The sequence below is a fragment of the Erinaceus europaeus genome, chromosome 5, assembly GCF_950295315.1.
Source record: "Erinaceus europaeus chromosome 5, mEriEur2.1, whole genome shotgun sequence".
In the NCBI taxonomy this organism is placed as follows: Eukaryota; Metazoa; Chordata; class Mammalia; order Eulipotyphla; family Erinaceidae; genus Erinaceus; species Erinaceus europaeus.
In genome coordinates this window covers 94,421,073-94,436,709 of record NC_080166.1, presented here as the reverse complement: position 1 = coordinate 94,436,709, position 15,637 = coordinate 94,421,073, and the positions used below count along the sequence as shown (strand labels likewise).

General features: G+C 36.3%; 1 protein-coding gene across 4 annotated transcripts in view; it reads right to left on the bottom strand.

Annotated features, from left to right (window-relative positions):
* The window catches only part of CNTN1 (contactin 1), a 340,636-nt gene that overhangs the window by 126,968 nt on the left and 198,031 nt on the right, over positions 1 to 15,637 (bottom strand). For all 4 annotated transcript variants that reach the window (XM_007531154.3, XM_060191553.1, XM_060191554.1 and 1 more), the window contains 7 exons: positions 12,312 to 12,411; positions 11,985 to 12,166; positions 9,733 to 9,857; positions 8,970 to 9,087; positions 4,731 to 4,881; positions 863 to 990; positions 388 to 563 (listed from right to left, as the gene is read on the bottom strand). In XM_007531154.3, coding sequence (XP_007531216.2) covers positions 388 to 563; positions 863 to 990; positions 4,731 to 4,881; positions 8,970 to 9,087; positions 9,733 to 9,857; positions 11,985 to 12,166; positions 12,312 to 12,411 — 980 coding nt within the window. The remainder of the gene's footprint in view (positions 1 to 387; positions 564 to 862; positions 991 to 4,730; positions 4,882 to 8,969; positions 9,088 to 9,732; positions 9,858 to 11,984; positions 12,167 to 12,311; positions 12,412 to 15,637) is intronic.

The window sequence follows — 15,637 nt, the reverse complement described above, 5'->3', positions numbered from 1 at the left end:
TTAGCTATGTTTTTAGATACCCCAGTAATACAATAATTAATATGAGAACCGTAAAATACTTTTTTTTTTAGGTAGGCTGTTTTTCAGATTTATGAGAATGATTAAGTAATAGCAATTTCAGTGCAGGAGTCATGGAGATTCATGTTCACAAGAGGAAACTTAGGGCCAGGCATTGGTGCACTAAACATGCACAAGGACCCTGGTTCAAGCCCCCAGTCCCCACCTGTAGGGGGCATCTTCACAAGTGGTGAGGCAGAGCTATAGATGTCTCTTTTTCTCTCTCATTCTCTGTCTTCTCCTTCCCTCACAATTTCTCTCTGTATTTATCCAATAAAGTAAAAACAAGGAAATAAAACAAAATTTAAAGAGGTTATTTAAAGCACATACCATGTAATTCCGCTGGTAGTGAACATTCTCTTTGGTAAAATCAATCACATAGCCATTGAAGGACCAAACGAATGTAAGATCCAGGGTGCGGTCAAAGGCAGCAGCACACTGCATGGTGGCATTTTCTCCAACAGTGATATCAGCATTAAGTGGTGCCAGTATAATGCGTGTGGGATCTAGTTGGTTTTGAATACAAGGACAAGCATGATTTAAGAGAATATGAGACAGTCTGTTATGTGGAACACTGGAAGAATAAAAATCAGTACATTTGTGTTTCTCTGTACGAGGGAATTCTTTCAAATTCTAGGAACCATTTCATCAAACAAGAGATACTCCCAGAAGGGATTTGATATGGAAATTATATCAAAACATGGACTTTTAAAAAGAAGTTTAGCATGTCTTACATTTGCTACATTGAAAATTCAGTAGCATCAAACTAATAAAAGCAAATAATATTTATGGCATAGATTCTTACCTGTGATAACAAGAGTTCCAGTGCTATTAGCTTTCCCTCTGTTATTTTCTGCAAAGCAGGTATAGAGACCTCCATCACTCCTTGTAATATTATTAATTTCTAAGCTGCCATCTTCCCAAATGAGTATTCTATTGAAATAAAAAATAAAAAAATCACAAGTTGATATACTACTTTGTTATTATGTGTCTCAGAATATAAACATGAGGTGTGGGGAAGACAGCATTAATAGTTATGCTAAAGACTTTCATTCCTAAGGCTCCAAAGTCCCAGGTTCAACTCCCCACACTACCACAAGCTAATGCTGGGCAGTTGTTTTGTTAAAACAAACAATCACCAAAACAAAACAAGAACAAAATAAATAAATATTTTTAAAAATTTAAAATATAAACATGAATATACTGCATTTACCCAACCTACTTGAGAGTAAGATGTTAACAGGAAACATTCTTTGTTTCTCAGCATTGACAAGTTATTTTAGAAATCTACTTGCAACTTTTTCTGGACCATTATAGCTGTCACTAACTGGCCTCCTTCTATGACCTTTTTTTTTTCTCTTTCTTTCCCTCATGTCCATTAGACATAGAAGACATAAATCCTATCATGTCGCTCTATTGCTCCATGATGCCATTCAATAACTCAAATCTTTCCAGTGACTTTCTATTTCAGGTATAGTGAAATCCACATCTGTTTAACTGCCCCTTAAGTCTTGGACAATCTAACAATGTCTTCCTCATACCTTTCAGGTTTTCGCACAGCTCCACCTCTGTAAGACTCTGGTCATTCTAGTTTTAACTAGACACATATGTATGCATGTGCACGCACACACAGCATTGCTGCTGTCTTGGCATTTCCCATGCTACCCCTCTTCCCAAATTTGTAATGCATACTATTTTTACTTACTAACTTGTCCTTCCACTAGGTGGTAGTATTTTGATATCAAGAATTTGTATCTGCTTTGTTTGAAGTCATCTCTCCAACAAGTACTGTAATCATTCACTCATTTATCAGGGGAAAATGTGCCAGAATTTCATTAAGGAATGAGATGTGAGTCCCCAAGTAGGCATTCAACGGATTTCTTTAATGAATGAATGAACTAGACATAGTTAAAGTGAAGCAAGTTTTTGTCTGTATGCCACATATTAAACCACTGTGGGTTATGTTTAAACTAGTCACAGGCCTGACAGAAAATAGCTTAAGCCTTCAAAAAAATGTGACTTTAAAATTTTAATACACTGTCACTTCTATTACTACAGAGAAATGCATAGTTTATTTTTAGAAATTTGAAAGAATATACTAAAATCTCCCTTAGCAATAATTTCTGTGACTAATGAATATTTTGGAAATTATTCTTTGAAAAGATTGAAAACCATTCAGTCTAAAAAGTCTAAATCTTACCTGTGTGCTTTCTGGGCTGGTGATGAAAATAATAATTACATGTAATGTTTTATATGTAATTGTTCATAATCTCTTAAGATCTGTTTTTAAAGATAGCTTGACATAGATAAGCTATCACCTAAACTAAGACAATCTGGCCTTTAGTAAATCTGTTATTACTGGCAAAATTATTTAGGATAGTATTCATCTTATTTGTTTATTACTAAATATTATCAAATTCAGAATCTCACAAAAATTACTCAAAATATAGAATTGCAGCAATGATAACAGTCCACTGGGTATAAAATACAAAGAAATACTTTTGGAGAATGTGTATTAGTCTCAAATAAAATCTTATAATGAATTTAATTACTGTGTAGTCAAGATACATATCTCCTGTCAACTGTGCAAATATCACACAAATTATTATATTTTATTTTTATTTTATATTGTCTTTATTTATTGGATCGAGACAGTCAAAAATTGAGAGGGAAGGGGGAGGGTGGTGGAGAGAGACAGAAAGATACCGACAGCCCTGCTTCACCACTTATGACTTCCCCCTGCAGATGGGGACTGGGGACTTGAACCTATGTCCTTGTACACTGTAATGTGTGCACTTAACTAGGTGCACCACCACCCAGCCTCACAACTTATTTTATAAACAATATGCCAGGTAAAGAAAAAACTGCGTAGAACTAGTTTTTTATAATTATATTCATCAGAATGAGATTATAGGTATATATAAAGACTGATTTATTTAATTATTCAATATTATTTATCAACATATATCTCACTAAAATATTTATTAGTTTCATTTCACTTTATTCCTACCATTTTGTAACATTCAAATTTATCTACACATGAAATATTGTCTATTATAAAATGCTATTTAAATACCTGTGATATCAATGCACAAAATAATAAAAATTGACTTAAAGACTATTGTACTAACAAGTAATATAATTTAATTCAACAATCTTAAACTTTTAAAGAAAATTCAAGTAGTAAGGTTTTTATTAAAATTTTAGCAGTCAAATATTTCTTTCTCTGTTTTGAACATATGCTAATATTTAGGGAAAACTATCCATGAGACACAGTATGAGAAAACCCTTATTGCAAATGTCCTTGATCCCATGGCTTTTTCCAGGAGTGAGTATCCAAATAAGGAGACTGCCTTTTGACCATGATATCTGCATTGTTCAAAGACTATTAGTGTTTAAAACCAAATTGGATAAATTGACATTTCAACTCTGATTCTTCTAGTTTTATTAGTTACATTTATTAGTCTCACCATCTAGTAGAGAAAACATACAAATGTTAGAACTTAATGTTTTCAGGGTCTCAACCCCACATCTCTTGTCCCCTGACCTTGCTTTTGTCCTATATTCAACCATTCTGTGTGATCATCTAATCAGAGAATTCCACTGACATGTATTCACCTCACATTAACATGACACAAGTTCAATTTGTAGCCTGTGGATCATTGGCATATTTTCATAAAGACATTTGATGCTTTCCAGACTTTGGAGACATCAAAATAGGGATGACAATGCCCATCTTAACTACTTTATTGGGTTGTGAAGATCTATTTTCTTCACTCATTGTAGAATATTTTTAAATACTTTACTTAAGATTGAAACATATTTTTATTACTTATGATTGGCATCCAAGCCTCCTAGGACAGAGAACAATGCTACTGATGACATGGTTTAAATCATCATTCCACTTTTCTCTGAAGAAAAGCCATATTATATTAATTAGTGCAGCCCCTTACACATTTATCTTTGCCTCTAGGACTTTGTACAGGAAACCCACTTCACAGAGCTTTTTTGCTTGCCACCTTCACATCCATAATCCTGATTTCTATCCTGGCATTATTACATATGTTAATGTTCAACATAACTGAAATTCTTCTAGGAAACTCACAGAACTATTCCATGAGTTTTATAGATGATTAGCTAGTTCAAGGAGCATGCTTACTGTTTTGCAACCAAGCCACAAACATCAGTTGATGGTTTATTTCTTAGAAAATGATAATGTTTTTATACATCTAAAATGAGGAACAATGACTTGTATGTTGAAACCACCTTTAAACTTTCTTCATGAAATATTTAATATACTAATTACATAAAAATTAAATGCTAATGGATAAAGATATCCTTAGTAAGGGAAGGATAAGTTAGAGTAAACTTTTACTGATTTCCAAATTATTCATTTCTGTGGGCATAAGCATTTTATCAAAGTCTTCAGTCTCAATTTTCTAAAATTCCTTATAAATTGCATATATCCTAAAAATGAACCCTTCATCACAACTGACACTTGTGGTGATACCCAAGCATTTCTCTTCATCTTATAGTATTTTTTGTGATGAAGGAAAGCTACTTTTTACAGTAGCAAGCAACTTTTACATTACTAATATGAAAACTAAGTAATTTATGAGACAAAATTTCTCAAGTTGTGAACTGCAATTGGAATTCCTAGTGTCAGAGCTTACCTACTGCCATTGACAAGCCATTCTGTGCCTTTACTCCATGAAAATTTGGGCTTAGGTGCAGCTTTTGGTTTGCACTCAATTATAACCCTTCCTCCTTTAGCAGCCAAGATCTTCTTTTTCATAGGATTCATTTCAAATGTCGGAGCCAAAGCTAAAAGGAAATAAATGGTAATTTTTTCTCTTTTGCTAAACACAGGCTATTGCTATAAAATATTTTATTATCTCTTGATGTATCATCAGTGGAAAAAGATTACTTTTAAAAATATTGTCAACTGGGGAGTCGGGCGGTAGTGCAGCAGGTTAAGTGCAGGTGGCGCAAATCGCAAGGACTGGTGGAAGGATCCCGGTTCGAGCCCCCGGCTCCCCAACTGCAGGGGAGTCGCTTCATAAGCAGTGAAGCAGGTCTGCATGTTTCTGTCTTTCTCTCCCCCCTCTGTCTTTCCCTCCTCTCTCCATTTCTCTCTGTCCTATCCAACAACAAGGACATCATCTACAACAATAAAACAACAAGGGCAACAAAGGGAAATAAATAAATATTTAAAAATATATATTGTCAACTAGGACCAATAAATATTCCATACCTAATACTTTTTAATCTTACTTAATTTTATCAGGGTATGTTTTATTCATAATAAAATTTGATCATTTAAAAAATTCACTCTTTAATTATAGCTATACTATTATTACAAACATCATTCATAACCAAATAAATGCTTATAAATCCATAATGATATTAACCACATTTTGATTAAACTGTTTGCACTTTACAAATGAGAGAGTTGATATCTACTGAGATTGTATGATTTGTCAAAGGTGCCATTAGTAATGTGTATCAAGTAGGATTCACTTTATTTTTAAATAAAGACAAAGAGGCAGAGAGAAAGGGAAAGAAACCACAGCAACAGATCTCCCTCCAATGAGAAAGGGGTTTGTTCAATCCTAGGTTGCATACATGGCAATTTAGTGAGCTCTTTTGTGATCCAGGATTCACCTTTGAGTTTAATTCCTTCTGATTCTCAAGTATACTCTTCTCTTTAAATATAATTCATCCTTTATTATACAAGCACTAATTGAACACAAACTATCCTGCAGACACCAAGAACAACAGAGATTCCTACTTTCAGCACTTGCTCACAAACAGCTATGGGAAGGATGGATCCAGTAAGCTAACAGAGGAGTAAATAAACCTTCTATTATTCATGATCACCTCATTATATAAAAACAAGTAGGAGAGTAGTTCTAAGGTTTTATGCAAGATCCTCCATGGATCACTTCCTCCAACTTTCTGACTCATTTTTCAATCCCCTCGTCTATATGCAGACTCCATGGAGGATTTCATTCATTTAGTTCCACACATTCCAATCATCTCAGCTGCATTCTTGCTGGGGCCTTTTCTAGACCTAAGTATATGTTCATCCAGGTCTTGACTTTTCATCATCTAGTATGTTGATTCTCAAATTATGCCTGTGCATCAGAATAATCTGAGGATCTAGTTAAAAATGACAGTTTAGAGGTCAAGGGTGGGCCTGAGACTTGCCACTTCTAACAAGCTCCCAATCTTTTTAGCAGCTGCTGCTCTGAGGAACACACTTCTATTGAAAATATCTACCATATCCCACTGTTCCTTCAGTTTGAACTTTGATGATTGGCAATACTAAGTAACCAACAACTTATGTTGTACACCCAGCACTGGACATTTTGTATATGTTTAATAAATATTTTAGGTGGCATGTCATTTGTAGAATATGCAAAGAAATTCAATATTATATATTAAAGTCTAAATTCACCTAATGATAATTTCTCTAGATGCAGATCAATTTAAGTGAAATTAATGATTCTTTATAGTCCTTTAGATAACTTTATAATTACATAATATCTGGATTCCTAGTGACATAATCTAGACCAGTCTGCCTATAAATTTTGAAACTAGGAAGAAATAAAATAATCATTTTACTTCCAAGCAAGAAGAGGACAAGAATTTCTTGCCTTTTGTTCTTTACAGTGTTAATTAAATGAATAGTTATCTGGTATAGTGTAAATACTCAGATATTTGATGGATGAATTAGTAAGTTAGCTACATAATTTAGGGAATGAATGAAAGAAAAGTGCTATTTATAAAGGTAGTAAACAAAAATAGGTTCAGCCTAACATTTAGAGATGTTCAAGAACATTGCTTAAATAGCTTTTCAAATTACAACTTTCTTTAGAAGTCATTAAATAGTTGAGATTTTAGGCATGAATATAAATATATCCTCAAGTCTAGGTTATTATATTTTCATGTTAATTTGCAACATATGATAATAAAGAAATTTTAACAAAGTAGAAAGATTATATTTGAGAAAAATTTCAAATTCACCTCATATTGTCTCTGAATCAAAATTATTTCATTGTACTTCATACCAAAATAATATGGTATGAAGGTTCTTTGGTATACAAGTAAGTTATGCTATTAAATAATTTTATATTCAGAGGAATAAATGAAATACATTTCTGCCACAATAATAAGTAAAAAAATATATCAAGAAAGTTTTAACTTTTCTTAAGAAGTTTTCTTTACTATTTTCTTATCAGATTTTTTTAATCATCTTAATATTTTTGATAGAGACAGCCAGAGATCGAGAGGTAAGGGGAAGATAGATAGAGGGAAAAAGAGAGACAGACACCTGCAGACCTGCTTCACCACTCCTGAAGCTTTCCCCTTGCAGGTGGAGACCAGGCGCTCAAACTTGGATCCTTGCACATTAAAATGTGTGCACTTAACCAGGTGCTCACCACCTGGCTCTCCCTTCCCCCCCTCTCTTTTAGTTTGGGTTTTAGTGTTATTCAATTTTAGTGGAAACAATATTTTAAAATTTTCCTTAAGGTATAATAAGAATACAGTAGGCCATACTGAGTCACCCCTTTGTATTTTTATATTCAGTTCTAGAAGACAACAGCTAACTACCTTGATTCATTATTTACAATATGATAAGCCTGGTGGCAGTTACTTCACATGGTATGAAAAGGATGTGATTGACTACGACCTTAAATAAAGTTGTTGTAAGGAAATTAAGGAGAACAAAAATTTGAAAATCTGACCCAATGTAATATGGAAAAAGAATGGAGTGGACTTGGGAGTCGGGCATTAGCGCAGCGGGTTAAACACAGGTGGTGCAAAGCACAAGGACCAGAGTAAGGATTCCGGCCCAGCTCCCCACCTTTAGGGGGATCAGTTCACAAACGGTGAAGCAGGTCTGCAGGTGTCTTCCCCTCCACTCTCCATTTCTCTCTGTCCTATCCAATAATGATGACATAAATAACAACAAAAATAATTACAGAAATAAAAGAAAAAGAATGAAGTGGACTGTATCATTCTCTAAGACAGGGTATTGTATTGGAAGATAATGGACATGGCTGAAAAAAAAATTCAGCTTCAGTGATCTGGGAGGTGGATTAGTAGATAGAGCATTGGACTTTCAAGCATGAGGCCCCAAGTTCAGTACCCACCATCATGTGCACCAGACTGATGTCTGTTTCTCTCTCTCTCTCTCTGCCTCTTTTCTTCATGAATAAATAAATACAAATCTTAAAAAGAAATAAAAAAGAAATTCAGCTTCAGGTATTATAGGTTTGGGTTAGTTATGATGTTATCAGATGAACACTTCTACCAGGAAACTTTCAATACTGAGAATAAAAATCTGGATCAGAGATATAAATTATAGAATTATTGATAATCAATGGGGTATGGAAAAGAAAATATCCAGAAATTTGTGTCAATGCCAAAAAATAGTAACTTCCAACGACTGGGGATGCAGTTCAATGGTATGAGGCCATGGGTTCAACATCTATCTAAAATAATGATGATCATAATAATGTCAGTAATTATTATGGTAATGACAATAATATAAGTAAGTAATAATATGAAATAAATACATGAAAGAATGGAGGAGAATAATGACATATAATCAGAAGAACTGAATTGTCAGAGTGAGCAAGATTTTCACTGAGCTGAGAAAGAGGAGTGCAGGAAGTAAGGCAGTTGATGTTCTGAGAGATATGAGAGTACAGACCCACAAATGACAAGGAGGGATGAAATAAAGAATAAATAACAACTACAAAGAGAGGCAGCTTGAGGAAATAGGCAAAAAAACAAAGTTTAAACTTTGGCAATTCGAACAGTAACTTATAATCAAATATGCCTTATAGAGATCCTATATGCTTTCTTGTTGAATGTTTATAGAAATGAGAGGTGGTCCTCACCCAAAATCTTCAACTCAGCATTCGCGTAAATGGCTCCATGTGTATTTTCAGCTATGCACTGGTACATCCCAGCATTGTCAAAAGTCACATCATATAGCCTCAATTCCCCTTTGTGATACTGAAAAAAGAAGAAAGTAAATGCATTATTGTGATATACTTTCAACAACAACACTTTCATTGACTGAGGTTTGGAATTGGTTCCCTTTTAATCTAGATACATTTACTTCTGCCCCAATTGCTAACTGAGCTGAGTGTGTGAGATTTTCATGGCCAGGGAAAGTAAAGCCCACTTACCATGCCCAGTGGCTCTTGTTCTAGTCATCCTACAGAGCTGAGTTCACCTTTTCCCTCTTAGCCCAGCTGGGAGATTGCAGTGGGAAGGCAGAGAAGGGCCCCACTGCTGTTACTTGTTCCCAGGGCCAAAGGTGGGAACTCCGCTCTTACCTGTTTCTGTGGGGTCAGGGAAACAGTGGAAAGAAACAGAGGACAAAGCAGGTAGTGGAGTTGGAAGTGTAGGAATATGGGTAAAAAGAGGAACAAAGGAAAAAATAACAAGGGAGAAAGAATTCAGAAAATTGTTTTAAGTTTAAAAAAGGTAAGTTCTGTTCATTTTTTTGTTTTCTTTTCTGAGCCAACATTTTATTTCAGAACCCAGGTAGCTTCAACCCTATCAATGCTGCTATGAAATTTATCCCAACCATCTGGACATGTCACCAGAATGTGGACTGAAGAACTATCCAAACTACTGGATATACATACATACCGCATAACCATTTTTCAGCCATCGGATTGTAGGGATGGGCTTCCCTGTGGCAATACAAGGCCAATAGAGGTCACTGCCAATGTCCACCTCTGTGTCATTGATATGTTCAACCCACTCAGGATATGCTAAAAATAAAATACACAAATAATTTACCAAACTCAGAAAAAAAAAAAAGACAACCCCATTGAAAAATAGGGATAAGGTATGTGCAGAATTTTCTATAAAGAAGAGATCCAAAGGGCCAACAGACATATGAAAAATGCTCAAAGTCAATGAAGATCATGGAAATGAAAATAAAAACAACAGTTAGATACCACTTTACACCTGTGAGAATTGCTTCTCGGCATTTTGGCTAAGACCAAGTGTAGTACACTTGTTAGAATATCACACATTAGAAAGGATAGAAAAACCAATTGTTGGAGAGGTTGTGGGGAGAAAGGAAGTCTCCTACATTGCTGGTGGGAATATAAATTGGTCTGATCCTTTGGAAAGTAGTTTGGAACTCTAGAAATGCACCTACCTTATGACTGAGCCATTCTTTTCTTAGGGATTTTCCCCAGGGAAAACAAAAATACCTATCACAAAAGAACTATGCATAAAAACTGGTGGGCAGTGCACCAGCTCCCCCCTGCTTAACACTGTGGTCTATTTACATAATCACTGTTTTATGTGGGAACCGCCCTGGCTACAGGGCATTTAATCCCCACTGGTTCAAACTCTCTTTTCCTTCAGATCCCTCTCCTATTCACACCCTGTTTTCCACCACTAGTTTGCACTCTTTTTTTTGTTCCACCCTCTCTATGTCACATCCTGTTTTCCACCCTACTATTTCCTTCTTGGCGAGTATAAATACAGTTTCTCTTCTGATTAAACATTGAATTGCCTTCTGGCTCTGAGAGTCCCAGAGTCTCTTTCCTGCGTTAGCCTGGCACAAGTTCCTGATCCCTCTCCCACACAGCAGCCTAAGTTGGCTTCAGTCGAGTTCTCTCCAACCCAGAGAGCACTTACTCGGGAAGAAGCACCCTCAGGCTATCCTGGCAACCAATGTTCAACACAATACAGATTATAACAGCTCAGACTTGGAAGCATTCCAAATGCCCAATGACAGATAAATGGCTAAAGAAGTATGGTACATATACACAATGAAGTATTATACAGCTGTTCAAAATGATGAGGTCATCTTCTTTGTAATATCAGGGTCAGAATTTGAAGACATAATGTTGAATAAAATAAGCCATAAAGAGAAAGACCAATACCAAATGGTCTCACTTAAAGCTATAACTTAAGAATAAAGGACAACAAGGGAGGACATAAGGTGAAACTTGGACTGGGTATGGTATATTGCATCAAAGCAAAGGTCTCTGGGTAAAGAAGAAAAGGAACAGGATAAGGAGTCATTGTGGTCCTGTTATGTCTCCTAGACACCAATCAAGGGGAGATGAGAAGCTGTTCCTATGCATTTAGGAGAATACTGCAAACCATTAACACACTAATAAAATTTTTAAAAATCTCGAGGTTGAATAGTGTATTTAGTTGACCTTTTGTAAAATATATTGGTCATTATGCATTTCAAAATCAGTATGAGAGCAGATATGGAAGCGATTCAGCAGGTAGAATGCAGGACTTGCAAATACAGTGCCTCAGGTTTGATCCCAGCACTGCATACACCAGAGTAGTGCTCTTAACCTGTGTGTGTGTGTGTGTGTGTGTGTGTGTGTGTGTGTGTGTGTGTGTGTCCAGAGACAAAAAAAAAAAAACAAAAACAGGGACTTTGGCATGTGTGATAATAATTAAGTGGCTTCCATGGGCTACCTTTTTCATGCTTCTTAAAATTATTTTCCTTGTGAGCGAAAAGAGAGAGAGAGAGAAACTTCACAGTACCACTCTGTCATTCACTAGTCTCCTTTCATGCTGTCTATGGTGCTCATGTGCCCTATTGGGCATCAAACCCAGGGCATCATATGGACTGCATTACCTCTTGGTCCCCAGAACTATAGTCTAGAACTAAATCGTAATGCAAAACGTATGTCCTTAAAGAAATAAATGGTATTGAACAAAGAGAACGATAAGGCAAAATAATATCTTAATTGAACTTCTGAAAATTATCAATGACATTACTATCAACCCATTGCTAACTCTATATTAAACATATGACTTCTACAACTATTAATTGTTCTGTAAGTTTTTCAAGTACATAAATGGATTTAAATAAGATGATAAAACTTACAAAAAAAAGATGAAATACTATCTACCTTGAACATAAATTCTTGCTTGATGTTTGTCCTTCCCTCTGATGTTTTCAGCCTCACACTCATATGTTCCCTCATCTTCTAGCTGAATATTGAAGATCTTAAGAACAGCTCCAGAAGTGCTGAGCTCAGCTGTGCTTGGCATTGGTTCTAGGACTTTGCGCCATCGGATATCAGGGACTGGACTGAAATAAGAGATACAAAAAGTCAAAGGCTCATAGCAAAGACAATTACTTGATGTTTGCAGCTAAGCATTTACATCATGCATTTCAGGAAGTATTGTCAAACAATATATTTTATTATGTTAATAAAAAATGTAGGCATACTCACTTGCCAAGGGCAAAACACTCTAAAGTTACATTTTGGCCCATCAATGCATATATGTCCTTGAACTGAACTACAATATCGGCAGGATATGGTTTTGTTGTTCCTAATGTTAAGAAAAACACAAACATTCACTAATTTTCAAACAGAATGGTATTTACTTAACATTGTATTTTTTGGAGGATAAGTATTTCAACATGAAGAGCTTTTCTGTTATACAAGTACTGGGATATATATATATATATAGTATAATATAATAAATTTTACCAAACCTTTTTAGTCATACTGGCTCATTTACATATATATATATAATTACATATAATTTAGATATGCACACAGACACACACACACACACACACACATGGATAAGTATGAGATAAAGAAAGCAAAGTGCCTCTCTATGAACCAAAGAGTTGTATTTTTGATTTCCATCCAGTGCTGGGGATCAAACACCGTGCCTCACACATATAAGGTTGGTGCTTTGCTTCTAAGAGTCCTATTGCTCATTGTCATGTCCCCCACCCAACCCATCCATAATGGCTCATTATGGTATTTGTGGCTCTGTGCCAGACCCACTCTCAGGCAGAAGTTGAAAAACAAGATCAGAAAAGAAAACACAAGTAGAACCTGAAATGGAATTGGCATATCGCACCAAAGTAAAAGACTCTGGGGTGGGTGGGTGGGGAGAATACAGGTCCATGAAGGACGATAGAGGACCTAGTGGGGGTTGTATTATTATATGGGAAACTGGGGAAAGTTATGCATGTACAAACTATTGTATTTACTGTTGAATGTAAAACATTAATTCCCAATAAAGAAATAAAAAATAAAAATAAATCATTGTCTTTAAAGATGTATAGGCTATTGTGTCTCATGCAACTCAGGATGGGAAGAAAAGTAGAAAGAAAAGGAGTAAGAAGGGAAGTAAAAAGAGAAGAGAATGCAAGACAAAGACAGAAAAGAAATGAAGAAGAAAAAAACAGAAGGTGAAATCAAGAGGGAAATAAGGGGGTCAGGCAGTAGTGCAGTGGGTTAAGGGCAAATGGAGCAAAGTGCAAGGACTGGCTTAAGGATTCCAGTTCGAGCCCCTGGCTCCCCACCTGTAGGGGGGGTCACTTCACAAGCAGTGAAGCAGGTCTGCAGGTGTCTATCTTTCTCTCCCCCTCTCTGTCTTCCTCTCCTTTCTCCATTTCTCTCTGTCCTATACAACAACAACAATAATAATAACCACAACAATGATTAAACAACAAGAGCGACAAAAGGGAAAAAATAGCCTCCAGGAGCACTGGCTTCGTGGTGCAGGCACCAAACACCAGCAATAACCCTGGAGGCAAACAAAAAAAAAAAAAAAGGAAGTAAGTAGGAACTAGGGAAATAGAAGGACTAGGTGGTGGCTCACCTGGTTGAGTGCACATGTTACAATGTACAAGGACTTGGGTTCAAGTCCTCAGTCCCCACCTGTAGGGAGAAAGCTTCACAAGTGGTGAAGCAGTGCTGCTGCATGTATCTATCTTTCTCCCTCTCTATCTCCCCTTTACTCTCAATTTTCTGCTGTCTGTCCAAAACTTGGATCTACTGGCATAACAGATTTCAGGCTCAGGGGAAAATAGAAAAAGAAAAAAAAAAAAAAAACGAGTATAGCCACAGGACCTTTTGAATATCACTAAAATATGCCTACTAGCTATCTACAAAATGGAGGACACTCCACCTCTTCATCAGCACTATTCCAGCCTTTAGGTCCATAATTGATTAACAATTTGTATGGCTTTGTATGTTAACTCTCTTTTCAACCACGAGGTTCCAGATGCTACTATGATGCCGATCAGACTACCCTAGACAGACAACCGCACCAGTGTGTCCTGGAACTCCACTTCCCCAGATCCCTTCCCCACTAGGGAAAGAGACAGGCAGGCTGGGAGTATGGATCGAACTGTAAATGCCCATGTTCAGCGGGGAAGCAATTACAGAAGCCAGACATTTCACCTTCTGCATCCCACAATGACCTTGGATCCATACTACCAGAGTGTTAAAGAATAGGAAAGATATCAGGGGAGGGGATGGGATACAGAGTTCTGGTGGTGGGAAATGTGTGGAGTTGTACTCCTCTTATCCTATGGTTTAGTCAATGTTTCCTTTTTATAAGTAAAAAATTAAAAAAAAAAAAAGAAGAGAAAAAATAAAGAGTAAAACAAACCAAAAAGAGGGAAATAGATGTGAAAAGAGAAAAACAACTCTTTAGATAACACTTTGTTTATCAATATACACACTTAGCATCATATATCCATACATCAGTCCTAAAAGATATAATAGACTTTTAGTTTCTGAATTAACAGTATCAAAATGACAAAATAAATTGAAGCTACAATGTGACTATGTGTTATAATGTATGAGGCTAAAAAGACAAATAGACACAAAGTATCATGAAATACAAGTTAAAAGAAAAATAAATGGTCTGAAGGAACAAAACCACTTGTTCAAAGTAGATAGAGAATATGGCAATTTCAGGCAAATCACTAAGTTAATTTTTTTATTTTAATAGAAAAATTTTAATAGAGAAAGAGAGAGAGAGAGAGATACAGAGAAAAAGACAGAGAGACCAGAGCACAGTGCTCAGCTCTGGCTTTTAGTGGTACTGGAACTTGAACCTGAGACCTTGGAGCCTCAAGCATGAAAGTCTTTTGAATAACCACTACAATGTTTCCCCAGCCCTGTAATTGTTGGTATGCATGAGACCCTTTCTGTTTCATTTGGTTTAAATCCCCCCTGCTTAACACTATTCTATTTACATAACCACTTCATTCTATTTATATAACCGCTGTTAACAAGTACCTCCCTCCAGGGCATTGGTTCAATCCCCACTGTTTCATGATATGTTTTTGCTCCACCCCCCCTCCTTGTCACACCCTGATCCTCTCCTTGTCACACTCTGATTGTCACCAGTCACTTTTCTCTCCACCCTCTCTATGTCACACCCTGTTTCCACCCTACTTGGCAAGTATATATAAAGACAGCATTGTGAGTTTTAGAGTACTTTACCTTGAGTTTAGCTTAGCTCGTCTTAGATTGTGCTGCGTCCTGCATGAATAAAGAGATACTGCCTACAGCTCAACTATGAGTCCCTGGTCGTCTGTTACCCGCCCGTGAAGCCAGCCCGGAGAAAACAAACTAACCCGTCGAAAACGACATATGGCGCCCAACGTGGGGCCAGACCTGCGCAACTCCCAGATAAGTGAAGACTTTGCCTACCTATGCACTATGGTCTTCTCTTTTACTTACGAAGAGGTTTGCCAAAGCCTCTACTGTTTCATCATGAGACAGTTAGTCTGTCTCTG